The 22,448-nt window shown below is 37.7% G+C and overlaps 1 protein-coding gene across 5 annotated transcripts in view; it reads left to right on the top strand.

Annotated features, from left to right (window-relative positions):
• Positions 1 to 21,202, top strand: part of aatkb (apoptosis-associated tyrosine kinase b) — a 62,075-nt gene extending 40,873 nt beyond the window's left edge. For 2 of the 5 annotated variants that reach the window (XM_051124141.1, XM_051124143.1), the window contains 13 exons: positions 2,924 to 3,065; positions 9,063 to 9,142; positions 9,857 to 9,975; positions 10,351 to 10,438; positions 12,433 to 12,566; positions 13,117 to 13,201; positions 13,347 to 13,468; positions 13,638 to 13,787; positions 14,469 to 17,910; positions 17,990 to 18,134; positions 18,218 to 18,427; positions 18,651 to 18,695; positions 19,272 to 21,202. In XM_051124141.1, coding sequence (XP_050980098.1) covers positions 2,924 to 3,065; positions 9,063 to 9,142; positions 9,857 to 9,975; positions 10,351 to 10,438; positions 12,433 to 12,566; positions 13,117 to 13,201; positions 13,347 to 13,468; positions 13,638 to 13,787; positions 14,469 to 17,910; positions 17,990 to 18,134; positions 18,218 to 18,427; positions 18,651 to 18,695; positions 19,272 to 19,300 — 4,791 coding nt within the window. In that variant the 3' untranslated portion in view covers positions 19,301 to 21,202. Of the gene's footprint in view, positions 1 to 2,923; positions 3,066 to 8,345; positions 8,700 to 9,062; positions 9,976 to 10,350; positions 10,439 to 12,432; positions 12,567 to 13,116; positions 13,202 to 13,346; positions 13,469 to 13,637; positions 13,788 to 14,468; positions 17,911 to 17,989; positions 18,135 to 18,217; positions 18,428 to 18,650; positions 18,696 to 19,271 lie in introns of those variants that run through there. The other 3 variants (XM_051124145.1, XM_051124142.1, XM_051124144.1) reach the window with 3 other exon arrangements.
• The last annotated feature ends 1,246 nt before the right edge of the window (positions 21,203 to 22,448 follow it).

Genomic DNA, 22,448 nt, shown 5'->3' on the forward strand with positions numbered 1-22,448 from the left:
GGTCACATATGTTAGTAAAATGTGTTTGCATGTAATTTAACTTTGTATTTTAGATAGTGGATGAAGGTTGAGTTGATATGACACTATGGGAATCTGAATGAATCTGAAAGCATTGCTCCCTGATGTTGTTGCACAAAGAATGCAACTTATAAGGCAGACTGGGGCAAGTTGTCACATTGGGAAGCTATCATAGAGGCTAATTATGCAAATGCTGGTTTTCTCTTGAAGCAGTTTCAAATATTTAGTTAAAATATCTTTATTTTCTTCTGGGGGAAAAAATCAATGTCATAGCATGTTTTTGTACTTTCTATTGTTTCATTGTGGATTTTAATTGGGGCAAATCATGTATTTTATATTACAATATTCTATACAATTGTACACATATTTTATAGCAATCACTGTAGTCTAACAGAAACGATTACTTTGACATTTTTGCTGTTTTTTGTGCGTTTATAAATGTGACCCTGGACCACAAAACCAGTAAATTTTTGTAAATTGAGATTTATGCATTATCTAAAAGCTGAACAAATAAGCTTGACATCGATGTACTGTTTGTTAGGATATGACAATATTTGGCTGAGATTCAACTATTTGAAAATCTGGAATCTGAGGTTGCAAGAAAATCTAAATATTGAGAAAATCGCCTATAAATTTGTCTGTATGAAGTTCTTAGCAAGGCATATTACTAATCAAAAATTAAGTTTTGATATAATTACGGTAGGAAATTTACAAAATATCTTCATGGAACATGATCTACGTAATATCCTAATAATTTTTGGCATAAAAGAAAAATTTATCATTTTGACCCATACAATGTATTTTTGACTATTGCTTTAAATATACCCGTGATATTTATGCCTGGTTTTGTGGTCCAGGGTCACAAATGTTGTACTGTTTCAATGTTGCTGACTGTTTAATAGGTTCTCAATGTGACAATTTACCCCCATATTGTGTGACAAAATATTCACACGTTTTTTAAAAAGAGATAATTTTTATGAGCTATTTCCAAAAAATATTTTGTCAAAGATTATTGCAAAATCCATTATTTTTGGGTGGATGTTTTGGCTTGTCCTAAAAAATAATCCCTGAATACTAAATAATGTTTTGATAGCCTATTCTTGGAAAAGACAGTACTAGTACTTGCTTAAACCAGATGTTTCTTCATCAGAGGAAATAACAGCACAGACTAGATGTTGCTGATTATTAGCCTGATGTGATAAAAAATGCAGTGCGATTCATCTGGCGGGAATGTTTATCCTGTGACTTAAGCTTAGCAATGTTGTTTCAGGCGACAAATGATTGCAGTCCTTTAGTTAGGATCACAGCGTGCCCTGTTGGGTCTGTATAAGACAGCGTTCGGTAGCGCTGCCGTGCGCTGGGCAGATCAGGAGCCGGGTCATATGGCATCCGTGTGGGCCGTGTGAAGATGTGGATGATGGGGCCTCTAAGGGAACTTGAGTGTTTGTGTGTATATATGTCTGTTAGCTTGCGCTTTCAAGTGTGTGCGACCCCTCTAGGTCAGTGTTTTCCATTTCTTTGACCCTGTATCTCCGCACCCGAGTTCACAGAAAATTTGCTTGCATCTGGAGGAGCATTTCCGATTTCCAGATGCTGCCAAGTCTTGTCTTTTTTTAGTGCTGTCTCATCTCTCTTTGTAGTTTTACCATATCCGTGTGGGGAAGAAAAGCATACTGAAACAAGACATACAAGTTTAAAGCTCTCAAGATTAAACGGATGGCTCATTATTTGATCTGATTATGGTGACATGCTGTTTAATGGACTGTTTAATAAATTGCCATTTGTTCCAGTAAGCTTTAAATATTCTTTTTTTATTCGTTTTACTAAAATAATCACTCCTCAGTTAAAACAGTCACTGATGTCTCTTTTCAGTTTAAAGATCTGCTTGTTTTGTGTACATAAAGTCCCAAAACACACACGCACACAAAGGGTCCTTGAATCGTTCCCACAAAAATGGAATTAAGCTTAGTAACATAATATGACTATTGGGATCTCTTTTAAAAACAAAACATGAGGAAAAGAGTATTTTTAAACTCCTTTTGAAGGGACAATGTTCTTACTTGTCATAAAAATAATGTAAAAAAAAATCCGTATGATGTTCTTATAATAGAAAATGTCCTTAGAAGAAAATTCTTGGAATATTGTACATAACTGATTTAATAAATCTTGGGAAGAAGATTTTTTGACCATTATCCTCTAGTCATTAGAAGGACCAGCTAACAGGGAATTTTCTAGAAAATTTGATTTGAAGTGATAGAATGGAATGTTCATGGCATAGAATGTTCACATAACCAAGAAGAAACATTGTAACGTTTCCTTAACTTAAAGGGAGAGTTCATCCAAAAATGAAAATTCTGTCATTAATTACTCACTGTACCTACGCAACTAACACATTTTATGGCCCAGAAAGTTAGTAAGAACATAGATAAAATAGTCCATGTTTCATCAGCTACGAAAATATGTTTTGTGTGCAAAGAAAACAAAAATAACTTTATTCAGAGAAGAGCAAAAATTGTTAAATTAAGTCATTAGATGGTTTTCTATGCACATATAAAGTATTCTCGTAGCTTAATAAAATTACGGTTGAGCCACTGATGTCACATGGACTATTTTATCGATGTCCTTACTAATTTTCTGGCCCTTGAACCGTTGTGGTTACATTGCTGTCCATGCAGGGTCAGCAAGCTTTTGGATTTCATCAAAATTATCTATTTTGTGTTTTGAAGATGAATGAAGGTCTTACATGTTTGGAACGACATTAGTGACAGAATTTTCATTGTTCGGTGAACTATCCCTTTAATGGGAATATTAGCAAAATTCATTCACACATTCATCACTAAAATCGAGAATTATACATTTATGCTACTGTAACCTCTGACCTCTGTGTTTTTCATCGCTAACACAGGAATTTGAGAATGCAGAGGGAGAGGAATATCCAGCGGACATGTCCACGCCGGCATCTCCTGCATCGCACACCGGTCCTGACGTCTACATCCTGCCTCTCACCGAGGTCTCGCTGCCTGTGGCCAAGCAACCTGGCCGATCAGGTGGGTCATCGCCACAGTGTATCTGTGGAAATTGCTGCATGAGCTGGTCCAGATGTGATAGCATTTAAGAAAGCGCGAGGCTGTTTAGGATTTCCTCCCAGTCCTGAATCCGCTCTGACCCCGCTTATGCAACTCCCATACGAGTTTCACATTCTCTGGACTGAGTTTTTTTTCCAGAGGATATTGTTAATGTGTTCGGTCCCTCTTCCAACCCACAAGCTCTCAAGTGTAAAATCCAGAAGAGACCAACGCCCTGCTGCTGCCTATACTCTTCCCTCCTGGGGCGGACACTCTCCCACAGCCCTGCCTTGCTCTGGACCTTCAGAACTCAGGCCATCTGCTCTATGCCTGCTCTAATGTCAGTGTTGTGGAAAACTCGCGATTAAACAACTGAAACTTCAGTTTGTGGGTGTGAATTTTAAAGGGATAGTTCACCCAAAAATTACATTTCTGTCATTAATTACTAACCCTCATGTTGTTCCAAACCCGTACGACTTTTGATCAACTTCAGAACACAAATTAAGATATTTTTGATGAAATCTGAGCGCTTTCTAACCCTGCATAGACAGCAATGTAACTACAACATTCAAGGCCCAGAAAGGCAGTAAGGACATTGTTACAACAGTCCATGTGACATCAGTGGTTCAACTGTAATTTTACAAAGCTACGAGAATACTTTTTGTGCACAAAGAAAACAAAAAGAATGACTTTATTCAACAGTTGCTTCTTTTCCTTGTTAGTTTGTCTTATTTCATCATAGATATCTTAACTTGTGTTCCAAAGATGAATGAAGGTCTTATGGGCTTGGAACGATATGAAGTTGAGTAATTAATGACAGAATTTTCATTTTTGGGTGAACTATCACTTTAATTGAATTGGCCACACCCTGCTGGAAGCTGGATTTGAATGGGAATGATGAAATGAGGAATTTTGAAAATTAAATGAATAAATATGCTAAAATATACAAACTAAATTTCTATACTTCTCAAAAATATCTACACTGCTTCTAAGTTTGTGGTTGGTGAGATTTTAAAAAATATATTATTATTTTTTTGTTTAAAAATAAGTCTCACTTGGTTACTCAATTCTCACCAAGGTTAAATAAATGTTTAATTGCGATTAATCACATCCAAAATAAAAGTTTTTGTGTACATAATATATGTGTGTGTGCTGTGTATATTTATTATATATATATATATATATACACACATGCATGTATATTTAAGAAAAACATGTTATGTATATACAATAAATATGTATATACATGCATACATATACATGTAAATATTTTCAAAACATATACTGTATGTGTGAGTCTTTATATATACATAATAAATATACACATATATTATGTAAACAAAAATGTTTATTTTGGATATGATTAATCAAGATTAATCATTGCCCTGCACTAACAAAAATACAGTAAAAACAGTGATATTGTGAAATATAATTACAGTTTAAAACTAAATATATATTTAAAATGCAATTTGTTCCTCTGACAATCAAATCTGAATTTTCAGCCATCATTTCAGTTATAAATCAGCCTAAAAGGCTTTTTAAATTTGGTTTTCTACTGAAAAGTTTCAGTTATATGAACCTTCGAACTTTGAATTCAAATTCAAATTACAATTCTGCATCCTGTTTTCTACCTCAATTCAAATTCAGCAACTGAAATAGAATTTAAATTTTTTTTAAATAGAACACAACTTTGGCTTTCCATATTGCCTTCAACAGTTCTCTTTCTTTGTCTCTCTGGACTGTAATCTGTGGGTTGCCCTGAGACCACATGGCTGGTGGGAACAAACACATTGAAGGGAAACAAAATTTCTGTAATTTGCGTGCGTTTCACTAGTGCAAATTCCCTCGTTTTTCAGTACAAACGTCCTTACAGATTAAGACTTGTTTACATAGAATATTTCACTAAGTAAGTTTATTTTTCTTACCCCACTAGCAAATTCTTTTTTTTTTCTCTCCAACATTTTTCCGGCTTTCTCTCTCTTATTCCATCCCGATCAGCACAACATCTGCCTGTTGCATAATGCCGCCTCAGCCAGCCTACATAAATGTGCCTTGGAATTTGAGGAATCTGGGAGACGATGTGTACAGTCCGTGGATACTCTGTCTCTCTCTTCCCCACAACAACTCACTTTATTAAAAGCCTGGCAGGCTTTAATGTGGTGCGATTAGTAAGGGTGAGAGGTTAAGAGGTTGTGGTTTTCTAGATTCAGCTTACAGAACTCACACGCTTTGGCATTTCATTAAAGCGATAAGTATTACTACTGCGATGCAGTATTTTACCACCTGACAGATAATAATGCAAATTCATCAAAGTAAAAATCCCACTATGCAATAAGAATTTCATAAACGGCCCTGGTTTTTTAGGAGTGGCTGGAATGATGTCAGTCCTTAAGGATAAGGTTGAGGTAAGATATACAAACCTCCTTCCAGGAAGTGCAGGTCTCAGTCACCGTGACACAGATAGCATCTGTCTGTAATCAGACGTGTCTTTTTTCTCCTGGGTTGTCAGTTAGACAAATGAAGAAGCTAATTGTAGTGTTTATCATCCGATTTGAGACTTTTCAGCCAAAGAGTGTATGTATTGCACTCTGGTGTGCAGTATCCACCCCAACACAGCTGTGCTCATAAACACACCCTTATACACACATATGAACGAGCGAATGCTCTGAAGATCACATCATTTCATATGTAACTTGCACACACCCTCTTTATCACACTCACTTCATTAAGCGACATCAGTGAAATATTATTCAAACTCATTTGCATTGGTGGGAAAAACAGACTGGAGGGACAAATAAAGCAAGACGTGCACAGCAGCAATAAACACATTTCAGCGTGTTCGATAATGTATGATAATTGTATTTGGTTAGAGCGGAATGATTTCTCTCCATTATTTTCCCAACGACTGCATTTCCAGCAGCCATCTGGCTAACGTGTCACTGTCACTGACCAACACCGCCGTAATGAGCAAGCCAAGCAGTCAATCATGTATTCAAATACCCATCGAGCAAAATCTGATACGTGGTGTGATTATTGTTGGCATGTTGTTGTCATGCTGTTGGCAGACCTCAGTGTTTTTCTATTTTGTGCTGTTTTGTTCATATTTGGCTGCGTACACATTGAAGTTTTAGTGACAGGTGCATTTAATACGGGAGTTAATCTCCTAAATTATTGTGTTGTGTGTGTGTGGTGACATAACAGCAATGTTTTGGTGTGTCATAGCTGTATAAGAGAATTAAATGCCAACGCTTTTTATTTTGGCTAAACTAACTCTAACCTGCTGGAAAATCCAGTTTGCTGTGTTTTGGGAATGTAATAGCTGGCATGGATTTTCCAGCGGAGTAGAAATTGGAAGGTGGATTATCATCTGGAAATTGTTATTCAGTTTAGATTTGTAATTTGTTGAAAGCAATGAATGTCGCTATATTGCAGTTTGTAAAGAACTGGACTGACATAAGAATAGCAACATTTAGCGTCCTTATAGAAGTATCATTTTACTTTCTTTCTTTATTTGGGAAAGAAATTACAGAAATTAATACTTTATTTAGCAAGGATGCTTTAAATTAATCGAAAGTGATGATAAAGACATTTATAATGTTACAAAAGATTTATATTTCAGATAAATGCTGTTCGTCTAAACTTTGTATTCATCAAAGAAACCTGAAAAAATTCTACTCAGCTGTTTTCAACACAATAATATAAATAAATGTTTCTGAGTGGCAAATCAGAATATAAGAATGATTTTTGAAGGATCATGTGACTGGAGTAATGAGGCTAAAAATTCAGCTTGGAAATCACAGGAATAAATTACATTTTAAAATATATTCAAATTGAAAACAGTTTTACAGATTTACAAATTTTACTGTTTTTGCTATACTTCGGATAAAATAAATGCAAGCAGAAGAGGCTTCCTAAAAAAACATTCAAAATCTTACTGTTCAGTAACCAGTCAAAACTTTTGACTGGTAGTGTAAACCTGATAATTAACTGGTCTAAGTTGGTCAGACCATGTTCAAAACACAGTCTGACTACCATAAACTAGTATGACAAGCTAACAGTTGGTTGGTTGCCAGTCCAAGGTTTATCAGCTTGGACCGGCCAATGGCCAGCTTAGACCATCTAGAAACCAGCTGTCATGTTTCAACACACAGCTCAAACTGGATGTTCTAGCAGGATACTAGAGATTTCTCAAGTACTGATTTTGTTATTTTACAGTACTGTTTATATACTGCTATACTATTTATTAATATTTTGAATAAGCTTTTTCAACATTTTAATTAGTAATTTGTAAAGTATTATTTATTACACCTATTATTTCACTATTTTACATTTTTCTGTCTAGGTTAATTTATTTCTCCATTTTAATTGTTTTAACTGGTTTATTTCAATTAGTTGCTACGATTGGTTGTTGTTTTTTTCAGCCTTATTTCAAGTACCAAACACCATTTTTAATAGTTTACTTTTAGTTAAAGGGACAGCTCACCCCAAAATGAAAATTCTGTCATTAATTATGACAGTCGTTCCAAACCCATAAGACTTTTGTTCATCTTCAGAACACAAATTAATATATTTTTGATAAAATCCGAGAGCTTTCTGACCTTGCACAGACAGCAACGCAATTACCACAGCATCAACTGACAGGGAAGTGAAGAAATTGTTGAATAAAGTGTTTTTGTTTTTTTTGCGCACAAAAAATGAGTCTAGTAGCTTCATAACATTACGGTTAAACCACTGATGTCACATGGACTATTTTAACAATGTCCTTCCTACCTTTCTGGGCCTTGAATGTGTTCATTGCTGTCTATGCAGGGTTGGAAAGCTCTTTGATTTCATCAAAAATAAATTAATTTGTGCTGCTAATGTTTGATATAAACATTGATTTAATTCATATATTCTCTACTGTTGTTTGCGATCCCACTGTAACATAATATTTATTCTGATTTGTTCTTTCCTATCCCACACCCACATCAAACATTTCTGATTCGCTTATCGGCCATTTGCTTTCCCAGTCCCGAGCTAGAAACCCCAGGAATAATAGCATTAGTGTTTCCATCCTCTCAGTGGTACCAAGCAGCACCGCCGGCATGACAAAGAGCCCGATTCTCCCCAGCGAGGGCTCTCTGAGAGGGGGCAGGCAGAATGAGCAACCTCTACAACACCACATGGGCGTAAAATATGGCTGCTGCATAAAAAGGGGACAGAGTGAGACAGTATGTCATACACGTTGACAATAAACTGTCTGTTTGTGAGCACGATGAGATGAGGGAAAGAGAGAAAGGGACTGTTTTGGCTTTTTGAGATGATAGAGATATGCACGGATCTGTTAGACGAGAGGTTGAATGGTACAGAAAATCACTCGGCAAATCCGTCCCTACTGCAGCAGTCTTCTCTGACTTTTGCTTTTCAGAAAAATGCCTTTCAAGCAGTCTAATAGATCACAGGGAGATTTTGAACTTTTAAGTCTCTTGAACTTGATTTTGTGCTGTTTAACATCGCTCTTGCGCAGAGGATCAGTCACTGCATTTTGGAGAGGATATTTGGAGGATGATTTTCTTATTGGAGGATCTTGACGAAACTTCACTTAATGCACTTGCTATGCTCAATTGTGCACTAAGGGTGTGTTGGAACAGTTAATAATGTTGATTAAATTATGCTAATTTTTCTTTAAATTTAATTTTAACAGTATTTTTTCTTATTATATCAGTATTTTTTTCTATTCTATTCTATGCAATAGGGGTCCAAAAGTTAGCTTTTTTTCTCATTTTTAATTTGCATAACAAATGAATTGGAATGTTGATGACAGCAGCTGTTCAAATTTAAGAATGATTCAAAAAGCACATCTATAGAACATCTGTACAATAGAAACATTTTTCTTGTTTAAAATTCTAGGAATTAAATTTCATTAGATATTGAATGCTGTTGATCCAATTGCTAATTAATGTCTTGTTCTATCTCTGTCTTTTTATTTACTGATAATAGTCCAGCTCCTGAGATCCACTGATCTTGGCCGCCACAGTTTGCTTTATATAAAGGAGATTGGACATGGCTGGTTTGGCAAGGTAAGTGTAGTTGGTTTATTGTTTATTGTTTATTTGTTTTGTATGTTTGCGCACCTCACAGACGTGGACGCCCTAAGCGTGTTCTGCTACGCATCAAAGGTTTAGCGCTGTAGTTTAGTCCCAGGGATGTGAAAATATCTTCCACCTCGATAATACGTAAGCTTTGATGTTGGACTTGTGTCTTGAATGTTCCCTGTGAGAATTTGATATTTCTGTGTAGCTGTGAATTCCAGAAGCACTTCAGTGTTTTATAGGAATAACTGTGCCTCGTTCATTCTCATTCTTTCTCTCTTTCTCTCTACTTCTTTGTCTTTTTGTAACACACACATACATAAACACACACACTACCCCAATTTTCCCAACTTTCCATTGAATGGGTATGTCCATCTGTATGTCTGTGTCTCTGTGGCTGCATGTTTACCGATGTCTCATCTGGTTTTGTATTGTTTCGTCTGCGTTTCCTTTCGAGCATCTTTTTGCATGATTCCTGGGCTTGATTTAAATCTTTTTGGGTTTGTTTGTGTGGAATATCTGTCTTCCATTTCCTTCCTTCCTTCCTGTGTATCCATTTCCTTTATGTGCACATCTGTTTGTGTCTATCCATAAATGTGTGTGTTGTCCATTTTCCCTCTGTTCATACCTGTATGTGTGTGTTTCTGTTGTCTTTCCCTTGTGTGTTTGTGTATATGTGTGTCGGTGGGATGTCATTCGCAGGTATTGTTGGGGGAGGTTCACTCTGGTCTCAGCAGTACCCAGGTGGTGGTGAAGGAACTAAAGGCCAGTGCCAGTGTGCAGGACCAGATGCATTTTCTGGAAGAGGCTCGGCCATACCGGTAAACAAATCATGCTTTGCATATTTCATTTATGCATTTTATTTCATCTACTCACCTTCATGTTGCAAAAAAATGTTGTTTCTTCTGTAAAACATAAAGTAAGATATTTTGAAGATGGTTGAAATACTGTTCCATAAAATGAAAGTCAATGGGGTCCAAAACAAAACGGACCCCATTGACTTTTATTTTTATATATATATAAAAAAAAACCAGAATATGTTCTTTTGGGTTCTACAACAGAAAAAAATCATACAGGTTTGGAACAACATGAGGGTGTTTAATGATGACATAATATTAATTTTTGTGTGAACCATCTCTGTATGAGTGTATAGTATGTGTATTGTAGTGATGATTGGGCTGAAACTCTTTTTGCAGGTCTCTCCAGCATCCGGCTCTAGTGCAATGCCTCGCTCAGTGCACAGAGGTCACACCCTACTTAGTGGTCATGGAGTTCTGCCCACTGGTTAGTCCTTTTATTTTTTCTTAGAAAATTATTATAAAACTTATTATATCTTTTAAGTCCTAAAGAATTAGTTTACTTCCAGAATAAAAATTTCCTGAAAATTTATTCACCCCATATGTCATCCAAGATGTTCATTTCTTTCTTTCTTCAGTCGAAAAGAAATTAAGGTTTTTGAGTAAAGCATTCCAGGATTTTTCTCCATTTAGTGAACTTCAGTGGTGACCAACAGGTTGAAGGTCCAAGTTGCAGTTTCAGCGCAGCTTCAAAGGGCTCTACGCGATCCCAGCCGAGAAATAAGAGTCTTATCTAGCCAAACAATTAGACTTTAAAAAAAAAAAATACATTATATACTTTTTTAACCACAAATGCTCGTCTTGCACTACCTCATCTCATGCTTTATGTAATCACGCACACGTGACGTGTTTACAAAGCGAACATGCAAAGAAAGTCAAACACACTTTACAAAAAAGGTACAATTAGTTGGACGATTTTGAGTTTGGAGGAGAAAATGAGATGGAGTTTTTCACCCTTCCCTACCTTTTTGAACAGCACCTTTTTGAAGTACACAGATGAATAATTAATCGCATGTGACTTTTGTGATTATGCGATGCGTGAAGACACGAATGTGCATCACAGAGCTAGTGCAAGATGAGCATTTCTGCTTAAAAAGTATATACTTTTTTTTTTTTTAAGAAAATGGCTGATTGTTTTACTAGATAAGACCCTTATATTAGGACCTTCAACCTGCTGATCCCCACTGAAGTCCACTACATGGAGAAAGATCCTGGTATGTTTTCCTCAAAAACCTTTTTCGGCTGAAGAAAGAAAGATGTGAACATCAGAGAAGAGTAAATTAAGACATAGGGGAAGAGTAAATTAATACGTTTTTTTATGCTGGAATTCAGCTAATCCTTAATGGGAAGACGTACTATTATTTTTGTGACTTTTGCATGGTGTACTATAAAACAGATAAAAAAATTCCCATCGATTTTTATTGAAGAGGGCCTGTTAGCAAATATTTTAGCAAATTTTAGCTATATAAAACAGTCCATTTTACTGCTTGATGTTGCAAACTGGTATTTGTAATAATATTACATAATATTTTAATTTATTATATTATTACATAATATTTTAATTTATCTTAATCATAAACAGTGGTTTGTAGCGAAGATGTTTTACCGTTTAAGGAATAGTTGACCCAAAAACGAAAATTCTTTACTCACCCTCAAGTCGCTGCAAACCTTTGTTCATCTCCAGAACACAAATTAAGATATTTCTGATGAAATCCAAAAGCTTTCTGACCCTGCATAGACAGCAACAAGGCTGACATGTTCAAGACCTAGAAAGATAGTAAGAACATTGTTAAAATAATCCATGTGACATCAGTGGTTCAACCCTAATTTGATGAGTCTACGAGAATACTTTTTGTGCGCAAAGAAAACAAAAATAACGACTTTATTCAACAATTTCTTCTGTTCCGTGTTAGACTTACAAATTCATGCAAATTCATAAGAGTACTACAACATATGTCTTTCTGAGCCTTGACTGTGTCAGTTGTGTTACTGACTCTACAGGGTCAGAAAGCTCTTGGATTTCATCAAAAATATCTTAATTTGTTTTCCAAAGGATTTGAAATGACATGAGGGTGTGTAATTATAGCTCAAATATCTGAAGTCTCAGAACAAAACAGCGACAGCATTGAAAAATAATGTTGGAAATGCAAGGGTCACAATATGATAGTGTGCTTCATTTCATATCATTCTTCTCCTGTTATTGCCTGCCTAGGTCACATGTGCAAAGCATATTTTTTCAAACTGAACTGCCCTTAGCAACAACTCTGCTCCGCTATGATGGCTTGCTGTATATCGCCCCCCAATGGTTAGCTGAGGACAATCAGGCTGACAGCACAGTCCTTTGATGTTTATGCATACCAGTTTAAATTTACGCCTTGCCTTTGTGTTTTAGCACGTGTTTTATGTTTTCCATGTCAACAGGGTGATGTTAAAGGTTACCTGCGCAGCTGCCGGGCAACAGATTCCATGACCCCTGACCCCTTACTACTTCAGAGGATGGCGTGCGAGATTACTTCAGGCCTGCTTCACCTTCACAAAAACAACTTCACCCATAGGTTAGCCAACACTGTTACATTTATTTCAACTTTTCCTTTTAATGCACAAATCCATATTTGGAGAACCTTTGAATACTTGAAACTGAAATATAATTTCTTTAACATTCTGGAAATCTGATTTAACAGTATAAGCATGAAGCTAATGAGTGTGAATATCTGCATTGCCTGCTTCCTGTCTCATGGTTTCTCCCTGCAACAATCTCCTGATGCTGCCTGAGTGTTTTTACTCCACTCCAGCATCAGTGATTTTGTTGCCGGGGGTCACCACACATCTCCAAGCAACTTCCATGTCCTTGCCGAGATACTTTGAACGAGTTCCTGAAGAATTATTTTTGGAAAGTGACATCACAATGCAGTGAAATGATAGCTATTTCTGGCATTGCATCTGCCATACTTTGTAAATGTATGTTAACTTTGTGCAGGCTTGCAGTTTTGTAAATGAAATCCAGTTATGTTTAAGCTAGCAATATTAAATAATTTAGGCCATGTCCTATTTTCAGAAGGTGCTGATCAATTATTTCTTTTTTTTGCGTTCTCTGGTTTTCTGCAGTGATCTGGCTTTAAGAAACTGCCTGCTAACATCAGACGTAAAAGTTAAGATTGGAGACTATGGACTATCGCACAACAAGTACAAGGTGTGTCAAATGTGTACAATTATTATGAATATTACAGATTACATTCATTTACTAGTTGATGTTGTGCTTTTTGACTCAAAATCTGGTTAGTGCATTTCATTAACATTAACTAGAGCTCCCTCTCTTTATGTCTTTTCATCCCTAGGATGACTACTTTGTGACATCAGACCAGACCTGGATTCCCTTACGCTGGATTGCCCCTGAACTGGTTGATGAGGTTCATGGTAACTTACTGGTGGTGGACCAAACCAAGGAAAGCAACATCTGGTCAGTACCTTCACATGAGGCTACAGCAAAGAGCAAATTCTTGTATCTGTATATCATAAATTTAGTTCTGAACAACCTTTACTTCTGAATAACCTTTATATATCAGGCCATTATTGATTGATGCATTAATTCCTGTTAGTTACCAGAAAGTTTTCTCTCTGTGCATAAGGTCACTCGGTGTTACAATCTGGGAGCTGTTTGAGTTGGGGAATCAGCCGTACCGCCATTATTCAGACCGACAGGTTCTCAGCTATGCTGTAAAGGACCAGCAATTGAAGCTGCCCAAGCCACTTCTTAAGTACCCTCTTTCTGACCGCTGGTGGGTGTCTAATGAACTTTATATTGCTCTTCTTACTCTTTTTATTAACCATTCCCTAGAGTTAGAGCCCTGAATTTTCACTCTGCTAGAGCCTTTCAATTTTCACTCTTCTCTTTTAAAGTCCCTGCCCTTAAAACTCTTTTAATTTTGTTGTTTCAGATGTTCAGATTTACACAGTGTAGCTGTATTTTTGTGTAATTTTCCATTTTCCAATTTTGCAATCTATCAAAAATCTTCATATTTTATTAAGTGTTACTTCTCAAGAAAATGTATCTTGTTTTAAAGATTTATAGTTTAATTACTCACCATCATGTTGTTCCAAACCTGTAAGACTTTCGTTCATCTTCAGAACAAAATTAAGATATTTTTAATGAAATCCAAGAGATTTCTGACCTTACACAGACAGCAACATAACTACCACACTCAAGGCTCAGAAAGGTAGTAAGGACATTGATAAAATAGTTCATGTGACATCAGTGATTCAACCGTCAGAGTCAGAAAGCTCTCAGATTTCATCAAAAATATCTTAGTTTGCGTTCCGAAGATTAACGAAGGTCTTGTGGGTTTGGGACGACATGAGGGTGAGTAATAAATGACAGAATTTAAATTTTTGGGTGAACTATCCCTTTACGAAGGCACTTTTGAAGTGAAACGTTCACGTTTGTGTTTTTGTATCACCAGGTATGAAGTCATGCAGTTCTGTTGGCTTCAGCCTGATCAGAGGCCCAATGCAGAAGAAGTTCATCTGCTGCTTAGTTACCTTTGTGCCAAAGGAGCAAGTGAGGCAGAGGAAGACTTTGAGAGGCGCTGGAACTCCATGAGACCAAACACAAGCCATGCTAATGTCCATGGAGCCAGTGCACTAGCAATTGACATGCCCATGTCATCCACCACTTCCTCATTCCCCCTACTGGAGCAGTTCCCCACTGGGGATGGCTACCATTCAGAATCTGGAGATGACATCTTAACAGTTACTGAAACCAGCCATGGTCTCAACTTCGAGTACAAGTGGGAGCAAGCACGGGCTGAACAACACTACCATTCCTCATCAACCACAGGCACTCTGGGTCAAGGCAATCCCCATTGTCAGGAGGTCTATTACCCTCCAGGAGGAATAGTGGGGGGATGTGCTGTTGAAGGACTTGCCCTAGGGGTTTCTCCTTCATATTATGAGCCCAAACAATTACACACCCCTGGTGTGGTACCAGTTCTGAGCGCTCACAGTCCATCAGTGAGTAATGAGTACTACATTCGCATTGAGGAGCCAATACAAAGCAATATTGATATGAATTTCACCATGTGTGCTTACAGTCCAGAGTTTGGTGGCAGCAATGGAAGCTTTCTAACCGGTAGTGGAGACTCTAGGGAGTGTATGAACTGTCCCCCTGAAGCTAAACCAGACATTTACTGGTCAGCGGATATCCACAAAAGCAGTGCCTATGATTCCGACACCAGTCCTGCTATGTCTCTAACAATGGAGCCTCTTTTGGGCCATGGTAGCCCTCTTAGAGCATGGGAGTCTGGTCACTATGTCTCATACAAAGACAGAGATGGAGGTTACTACTATGAACCATCACCTCCTAAGATCATGGACCGCTACCTGATACGAGACCCAACAGAGCCTCCACAAGAGAGCTGGGGGTCTCGAAGCTTAAGACAGGCACTTGGGGAACTGGAGGAGCCTTTAGGTGTCTCACCATCACTCGGAAGTCCTCCACAAGGCTATGCTGATCCTTACTTGGAGAACGTTCAAGGCTCCATTATAGGAAAGAACGTTACGGGAGGATATTATGATATGATGGGATCTTTGAGGAAGACTATGCCAGGTAGCCACTCAGTTTGTATTGACATCGCATCTGGTGGTGCTATATTTGTAGGACGAGATGACAGCGACTCTGATGAAGAGGAAGACATCTTTGTAGAAAGGCGAGGAAGAAGCTGGTCCGCCAGCAATCCACCAAATACAAACACAAGGACCTTGCGTCAAAGGCAGGGGTCTTGTATCCAAGATTCATATGCGGATTTCCACTACACTATGCCGATGACTGACGTTGAGGATACGTGGCCAGAAGAGCAGACCCTGCCGTACCATATGGCCAAACCTGTTGACTACTTAGAGGCAACAGTCAAAAGCAACACTTGCCTGGTGCATGGAAGACATGTACCTTCAAACCCTTCACCTGAGTGCAGCTCGTATATCCATATGTGCCATGAACCAAGAGAGGCTGAAGTATATCCTGTGCCATGTTGTCAAGCTTTGAGCAGTTCACATTTTGTAGATCCTCTAACAGGAACACTTGTGAGGAACTGCTTCATGATCGACTGCATTCCAGGGAAACCCATTACATTGCCTAAAAAAGACCAACATCTAGGCCAAGCACCTTTATCTGCTGGACATATAGTCTCCAAAATCGAGTCATCAAGGGAAGGTGCCAAACAGTTTGACCTCTCACACCAATATGTGGATATTGCAGTGGGGGAATCAAACTTGAAACAAGAAAAAGCTTTGCATGAAGATGCATCTCCAATAGATCCCAAAACCGAAATGATTGCCATCACTCCACAACTGGAGAAATCCCAAGCAGAGTTGCCCAAATCAGAGCAAGAGTCAGACTTAAGCAAGACAGCAGACAGTGGAGTGGACCATGGACGCTCTAGTATCAGTCTGGTGGAGATTGATGACTGCAGCGATGATGACATTACTGACGTAACCTCAGGGATTTTTGGTGACTTCACTGTTGAAGTGGAAACTGTGGATTACACCAATCCAACATTCAAGTCATTGCAAAAGCAGGTTGGTACCCCAGACTCCATGGACTCCATTGACATACCATCTACAGCATGTTCCAGTGAGACACTCAGTCCTGCCTCCATCCATCCGTCAAGCTCTCCCAAGACAGTGGACAGTGGCTATGACACCGAAAACAATGAATCTCCAGAGTTTGTCCTAAAGGAACCCCAACCCTTGGGTAAGGTAACATCTGGGTCTAACTTTGTCAACGAAGAACAAGAAATTAAAAGAGAAGGGAATGAGAAGATAGAGGACAATGTTGATACTGTAATGGCATTGACAACATCTGAGAGCAGTGATGGAGAGCTAAAAGCACTGAGTGATAAAACTCCATATAGAGATTCGGCCTACTTCTCTGACTATGATGCCGGGAAAGATAAAGAAAGCGAAGAGGACATCAATGAACTCGAAGATCAAAAAGATGAACGGGAGGAAATTATAGATAAAGAGCAGCTAGTTCCTCCAAAAAAGGAGGCAGATGAAGATGAATATCTTCCACCATCTACAAAGGAAAGTGAAAAAACTTCTGAACTCTCTGATGATGCAACCTCAAACATTCCATCAAAGATCAATGAAGGTATGTCTGGTTGTGACACAGTCAGTAGTACGTCTCTCTCATCTCCTGACAAAGAAGCGTCTAACATAAAAGATCATTTTGATGATGGTGAAAATGGTGTAGATTCAGATCTTTCTGCAGAACTTGTACCATCGAAATCTGAAGTATCCAATTCAGACCCAAAGCAAGAGGAATCTTTCAAACAGGTAGGCAGTGAAGATAGTCTGTCTCCCGACCAAGAAACCTCTGAGGGTGATGTTGCAAACACCAATATTCCAGAGGCCCTTATTGATGAGAATGAAGAGGGCATAGTAGAAGATGTGAGCTGTATTATTTCATCCGAAGAGGAACTAGCATCTCATGAGGAAACCGCAGAAAGCAATAGTTCCCCCACACATGAGGAACTGGAATCCAGGAGTAAGGAAGAAGGAGGACGTAAAAGGAGCTCCATGCGTTCTGGCTCTCCTCCCCCTCCACTAGAAGGACGGGTATCTCCCACAGATGGGGAGGAGGCCGATGAGGAAGATGGCGACTCTGAGGATAGCGATGAGTCCGATGAGGAGCTGCGCACTTACAGTATCCAGGAACAGAGCGAAGAAAGTGATGACGAGATCTTGACCGTACCCATCATTGTGAGCGACTGCAGTGATGCACACAAACTCAGAAGCCTGCTTAAGATGCCAACGCTGCTCAATGATTCACTGTCTGACGAAATGGAGAGCAAAAAGAAGGTGGTGTCTTTCTTCGACGATGTCACCGTCTTTCTGTTTGACCAGGTATTTATTGTCCACTTATTTGTCGATGATATATGAGTACTTCTGAAGTTTAATAATAAAATTGAATCAACCCCTCTAGGAAAGCCCAACCAGAGAGCTGGCAGATCAAAGTTTTCCCTTGGGTGGAGAGTCAAGCAAACCAAGTTCAAAGGGTAAAGCACAAAACCAGCAGGAGAAGATCAATGCCTCAGATGATTCTTCAGATGGAAACATCTCAGAAGAGAGTAAGACACTCTTTCCCTTTTCTTGCCCAAGCAGTTTTTTTCAATTATCTTTAACACTAGTCCTGCTTTGTCTTTGATCTAAGGTGCAGGATTTGAATGGGAAGATGACTTCCCATTGTTGCCCCTTCCCACATCTTCTAAGGGTTCTCCTCCGGACATCACTACAAAGCAGAGCCTATCGACTGGCAGTACTAAACCAGTGGCACAGGTCTCCCGTTTTACCGTTTCTCCATCCAACGTGTCACGTTTCTCCATCACACATGTCTCGGATTCAGATATGGATTCTGCAGGAGGTGAGACAAAACATTTGAAACATTGTTCTTATTATTAACTCTTTACCCACCAACATTTTTTTTAAGTTGCAAGCCAATACAACAATTTTGATAAATTTTACTAAATTTTCATGGCCCCCAGAATATTTTGCTGTATGAATATCAGAACATTGGGTTGGACGATTAATTGAAAAGTAATCAAAACTGAAATTCAGAACCTTGACATAATTTTTTGTGTTTGTAGTCACCGCTGTACCGACGTGTAAGACTGTTGCGCAGCGACTCGCACGTGAGTGGCGCCATGTCAAGTTAACATACATTCAGTAATTGAGATTTTGATCTTTGGTCATATCGTCGAGCCCTATCGGAACATACAATATATTTAAAGAAACACACAGCTTCTGATTGTAAAAAAAAAAAAAAAAACAATTTGTGGATTTGGGATTTGTGCTTTTGTCAACGACTACACATGTTGGCTTATAAGTGAAGTAATGCTTCTGTGGCTTGTTCCTGCTACTTCTTCACTTGTTTTTGATCGGGAGATTCTGTTCTATTTCAGAAGATGCATAATAGCGCCCCCTAATGTATAACAATGAAAACATAGATTGCCAGAAAATTCTGTCAATGCTGGGGAAACGTTAACAGAAGCAAAATGAACATTTTCATGCCTCAAATTAATGTTAGCTTTGAAGCACATACTGTTTAGATTTTTTTTTACGCATAACATATTTCACATTTTATCAGAATTATTTGAAAAAAAAAAAATTTCCAAATACTTTAGACACTGCTGTGATAATTTGCATGTTAATTAAATATAAACTAATGTAAAAAAAAAATTTGATGTTTTTGTCCCTCTGTTTTAAAGGGAGCAGTGAAGATGGGGAAAGAGAGTAATTCATCATACTACTGCCAACAGTGAGCAGCACCGACAGACTCTTATCTACTTTGGTTTATTTTTGATTGAGGAGATCACAATAAGATGGAGGTTTTGATCTCTTTAGAAGCCGTTTTTGGATCCCCCTCAAAGACAGTGCCTCTTAATGTCAGCAAACATTTCAGAACAGCCCTTTCGAAAGGGCCCCAGAAGAAAAAAAAAACATGTGGAAATGACTAAAACATGATAGGAAACACAAACTAAAATTAAGCGTATTATGAAACAGAGTTTGGATGGATCTGCTTAGTTTGTATGGACCTACTGGAAATTGACTGTGACTGTTTACAACATCAGATACTGTATTTTTGGAAAGTGTTGAAAAGACATGTCACTGCATCTAAAATTGAATGAGACCATCTTAGCGAAATGTAACACTAACTAAACCGAACTGATTTTTACTGTGAAATATCAATGCAGTGTTGTTTGTCTAGAAAAGGAGACGTTTTAAAAAGGTTTTTATGACTAAAATGAAGTTCACGACACACAGCTGCCTTGTGTTTGTCACCTGCCTGAGAGTAGCATTGTGTTATGGTGACATGGCATTCTGAAATCACTTTTATGATTTTATTAATACTCACAGTAGGATGATTAGCGAATCTCTTTCTTCATAATTTGAATGCTTAGTGTTTTAAATCATTTTTGTTATTTATTTACTTATTTAGTGCTTCAATTTAAATCAGTTTGCACATGAGGCATTGTTATTTTTTGCTATGTCCCTGTTCTCATGTTTCACACTTTGACTTAGAATATCTGCAGTTAAATCCATAAAATAAAAACAAAAATATTACCTTTTTTAAAATAGTGAAGTTGCAGTAGAAAAGTAGGAAAAATAATCTCAAAAAATAAATATTAAACAATATTGACAACCTATTATGTAACGAAGGATTTGATGATTTGACATGTATTTAATGATGTTTTTAGGGTGACTACTGGTGAAGAGGGACACTCAAGCATCATCATTATATAAGATGACATTATTGTAGCCATTTGGATTATTTGGATTATAAAGAAAAATAAAGGTGATGACAAATGATCAGAAAGTGTTCCAGTTTACCTGTATTCACCCTATTAAATTATGCTGTACATGCTTGCTATGTTTTCAGGATGGAAGCCGGGTTGTATTATGATCAGGGTGTTAATCATATACTTAAAGATTGTTATTTATTAGTCAACGTTTTATATTTCCTTGAACTCTGAAGAACAGATCAATGCTTTTAGCATTGCAAGCCGCAACACGTAACAGACTGTCATGCTGAAGTAGTTGTTGGACTTTGTTGACCAATAGGAACAATTTAAACTGCTGAACAAAATGGACATATGATATTGTGTTTTTTTTTCTCAAATGTTTGGGAAACAACAGAAAGAGGAGGACGAGCCTGCTGAAGTGACTGAGAACAGTGTACAGTACGGAGGGACTCGATGCTATCTGCACACTTCTGTGCGTCCGACCAAGCATAAATCTCGATATGCTACTCTCGATATGTTTGTTTGTTTGCCTGTGAAGGCGTTTATTCTATGTAATCGTCTAGCTTAGATCGATCTAGACAACAGTCTGTACTATTTTTGTATTTGATTCAACGATTTTAAACTACTGAAAGATCAAATAGGCATTCAGCAGGTCAAGGGAAAAAAAAAGTGTTTTCTGCCAAAGAAGTGTATCACGTGATGTGGCACAAGCCGGATATGCGTCCTGTAAGTTATTCTGATTCAGAGCAGCGGATTCACAGATTTTTTTCCTGGGAAATTTGCCTGTATGATGGTTTTGAATCACAGTATTATATTAAGCGAGAGTGTATGTAATTATGTTCCTCAAACGTGTCACAAATTTAGTGAGAAAAATAAAACTATTCTGTTGGACGGTTCTCTCTTGTAATTTGTTGTTGTTTAAAGGGGTCATCGGATGCTCATTTTCCACAAGTTGATATGATTCTTTAGGGTCTTAATGAAAAGTCTATGATATACTTTGGTTAAAAATTCTCAAAATCCCTTTTCCCATTCTGAGAAATTGTTCCTTTTAATGCAAATGAGCTCTGCTCACCCCGCCCCTCTCTACTCTCTGTGGAGTGACGTGTTGCTCTGAGAGATTGTTTACTTTAGCTGCATTTAGAGCTGCGAAACTTGCTAACTAGCACGTTATTAGGAAAGGTGATTGAGGTCAGACTGTTACAGCTGATCTGAGGTAAGACGCTCATGTCAATCAGCTATCGTGGGAGCGGCCTCACACCTACAGGCATCTGAGAATGGCTTGATTTGAAAAAAGGGATATTATTTTTACAGATTAATTAAAAACCACTGCATGGATTTGTATCGTTATAGGGTAGATGTGTGCATATGTTCAAACAACACGTACAAGTGAATTTTGCATCCGATGACCCCTTTTTTATATATCAACTTTCATTACAGCACATCAAAAGCAGATTATTAAACATAATGTAAGCTAGATGGCAGCGTAACTAACATTTCAAATGGATGTTTAACAGTATAAATACACAGTTAACACTCACTTTTATACAACTGGATATTTTATTAGAATTTCCACAGATAATGTAGAATGTGCGCATATTTTGATATGACACATTCAAGTGCAAAAACAAAGAAAATGGAAGAAAATACATCTGTGAAGAAAATCGAATTCTGCTACCAAGTGGATCAGACAAATTCTCTAGATAAATGTTTCCAGTGAAATAAAAAGTCATACTTCTGTCAGTTTTTCATTCTTACTCTGTTCACACACACATATGCATACAGTATAAGAACATACATATAGTAATCACTATACAGTGTTCATAAACAGTGAGTGTTGCTACATGTTTTCATTTGGAAGTTTATCTGTTCTGTCTATATTTTCTGATGCTGTTTGCTACATACAACCCACTAATGAGCTAATTGATGTGGATTGGGCTAATGAGTAAACACAGGTGATATGTGTTACTTAGAAGCTTTAAAAACCCTCTGTTTGTGGCACTCATGTAGGTGAATGAATGAGAGAAAGTGAATGTGAGAGTGAAGTTGTTTGTGTGGCAAACGTTTAAGTGTATGTTGAAGTACTTCGTGATTTCTGGAAAAAAATCTGAATATTAAGTGGATTTGTGTTGGGGAAAAAAGGTA

The sequence above is a fragment of the Labeo rohita genome, chromosome 12, assembly GCF_022985175.1.
Source record: "Labeo rohita strain BAU-BD-2019 chromosome 12, IGBB_LRoh.1.0, whole genome shotgun sequence".
In the NCBI taxonomy this organism is placed as follows: Eukaryota; Metazoa; Chordata; class Actinopteri; order Cypriniformes; family Cyprinidae; genus Labeo; species Labeo rohita.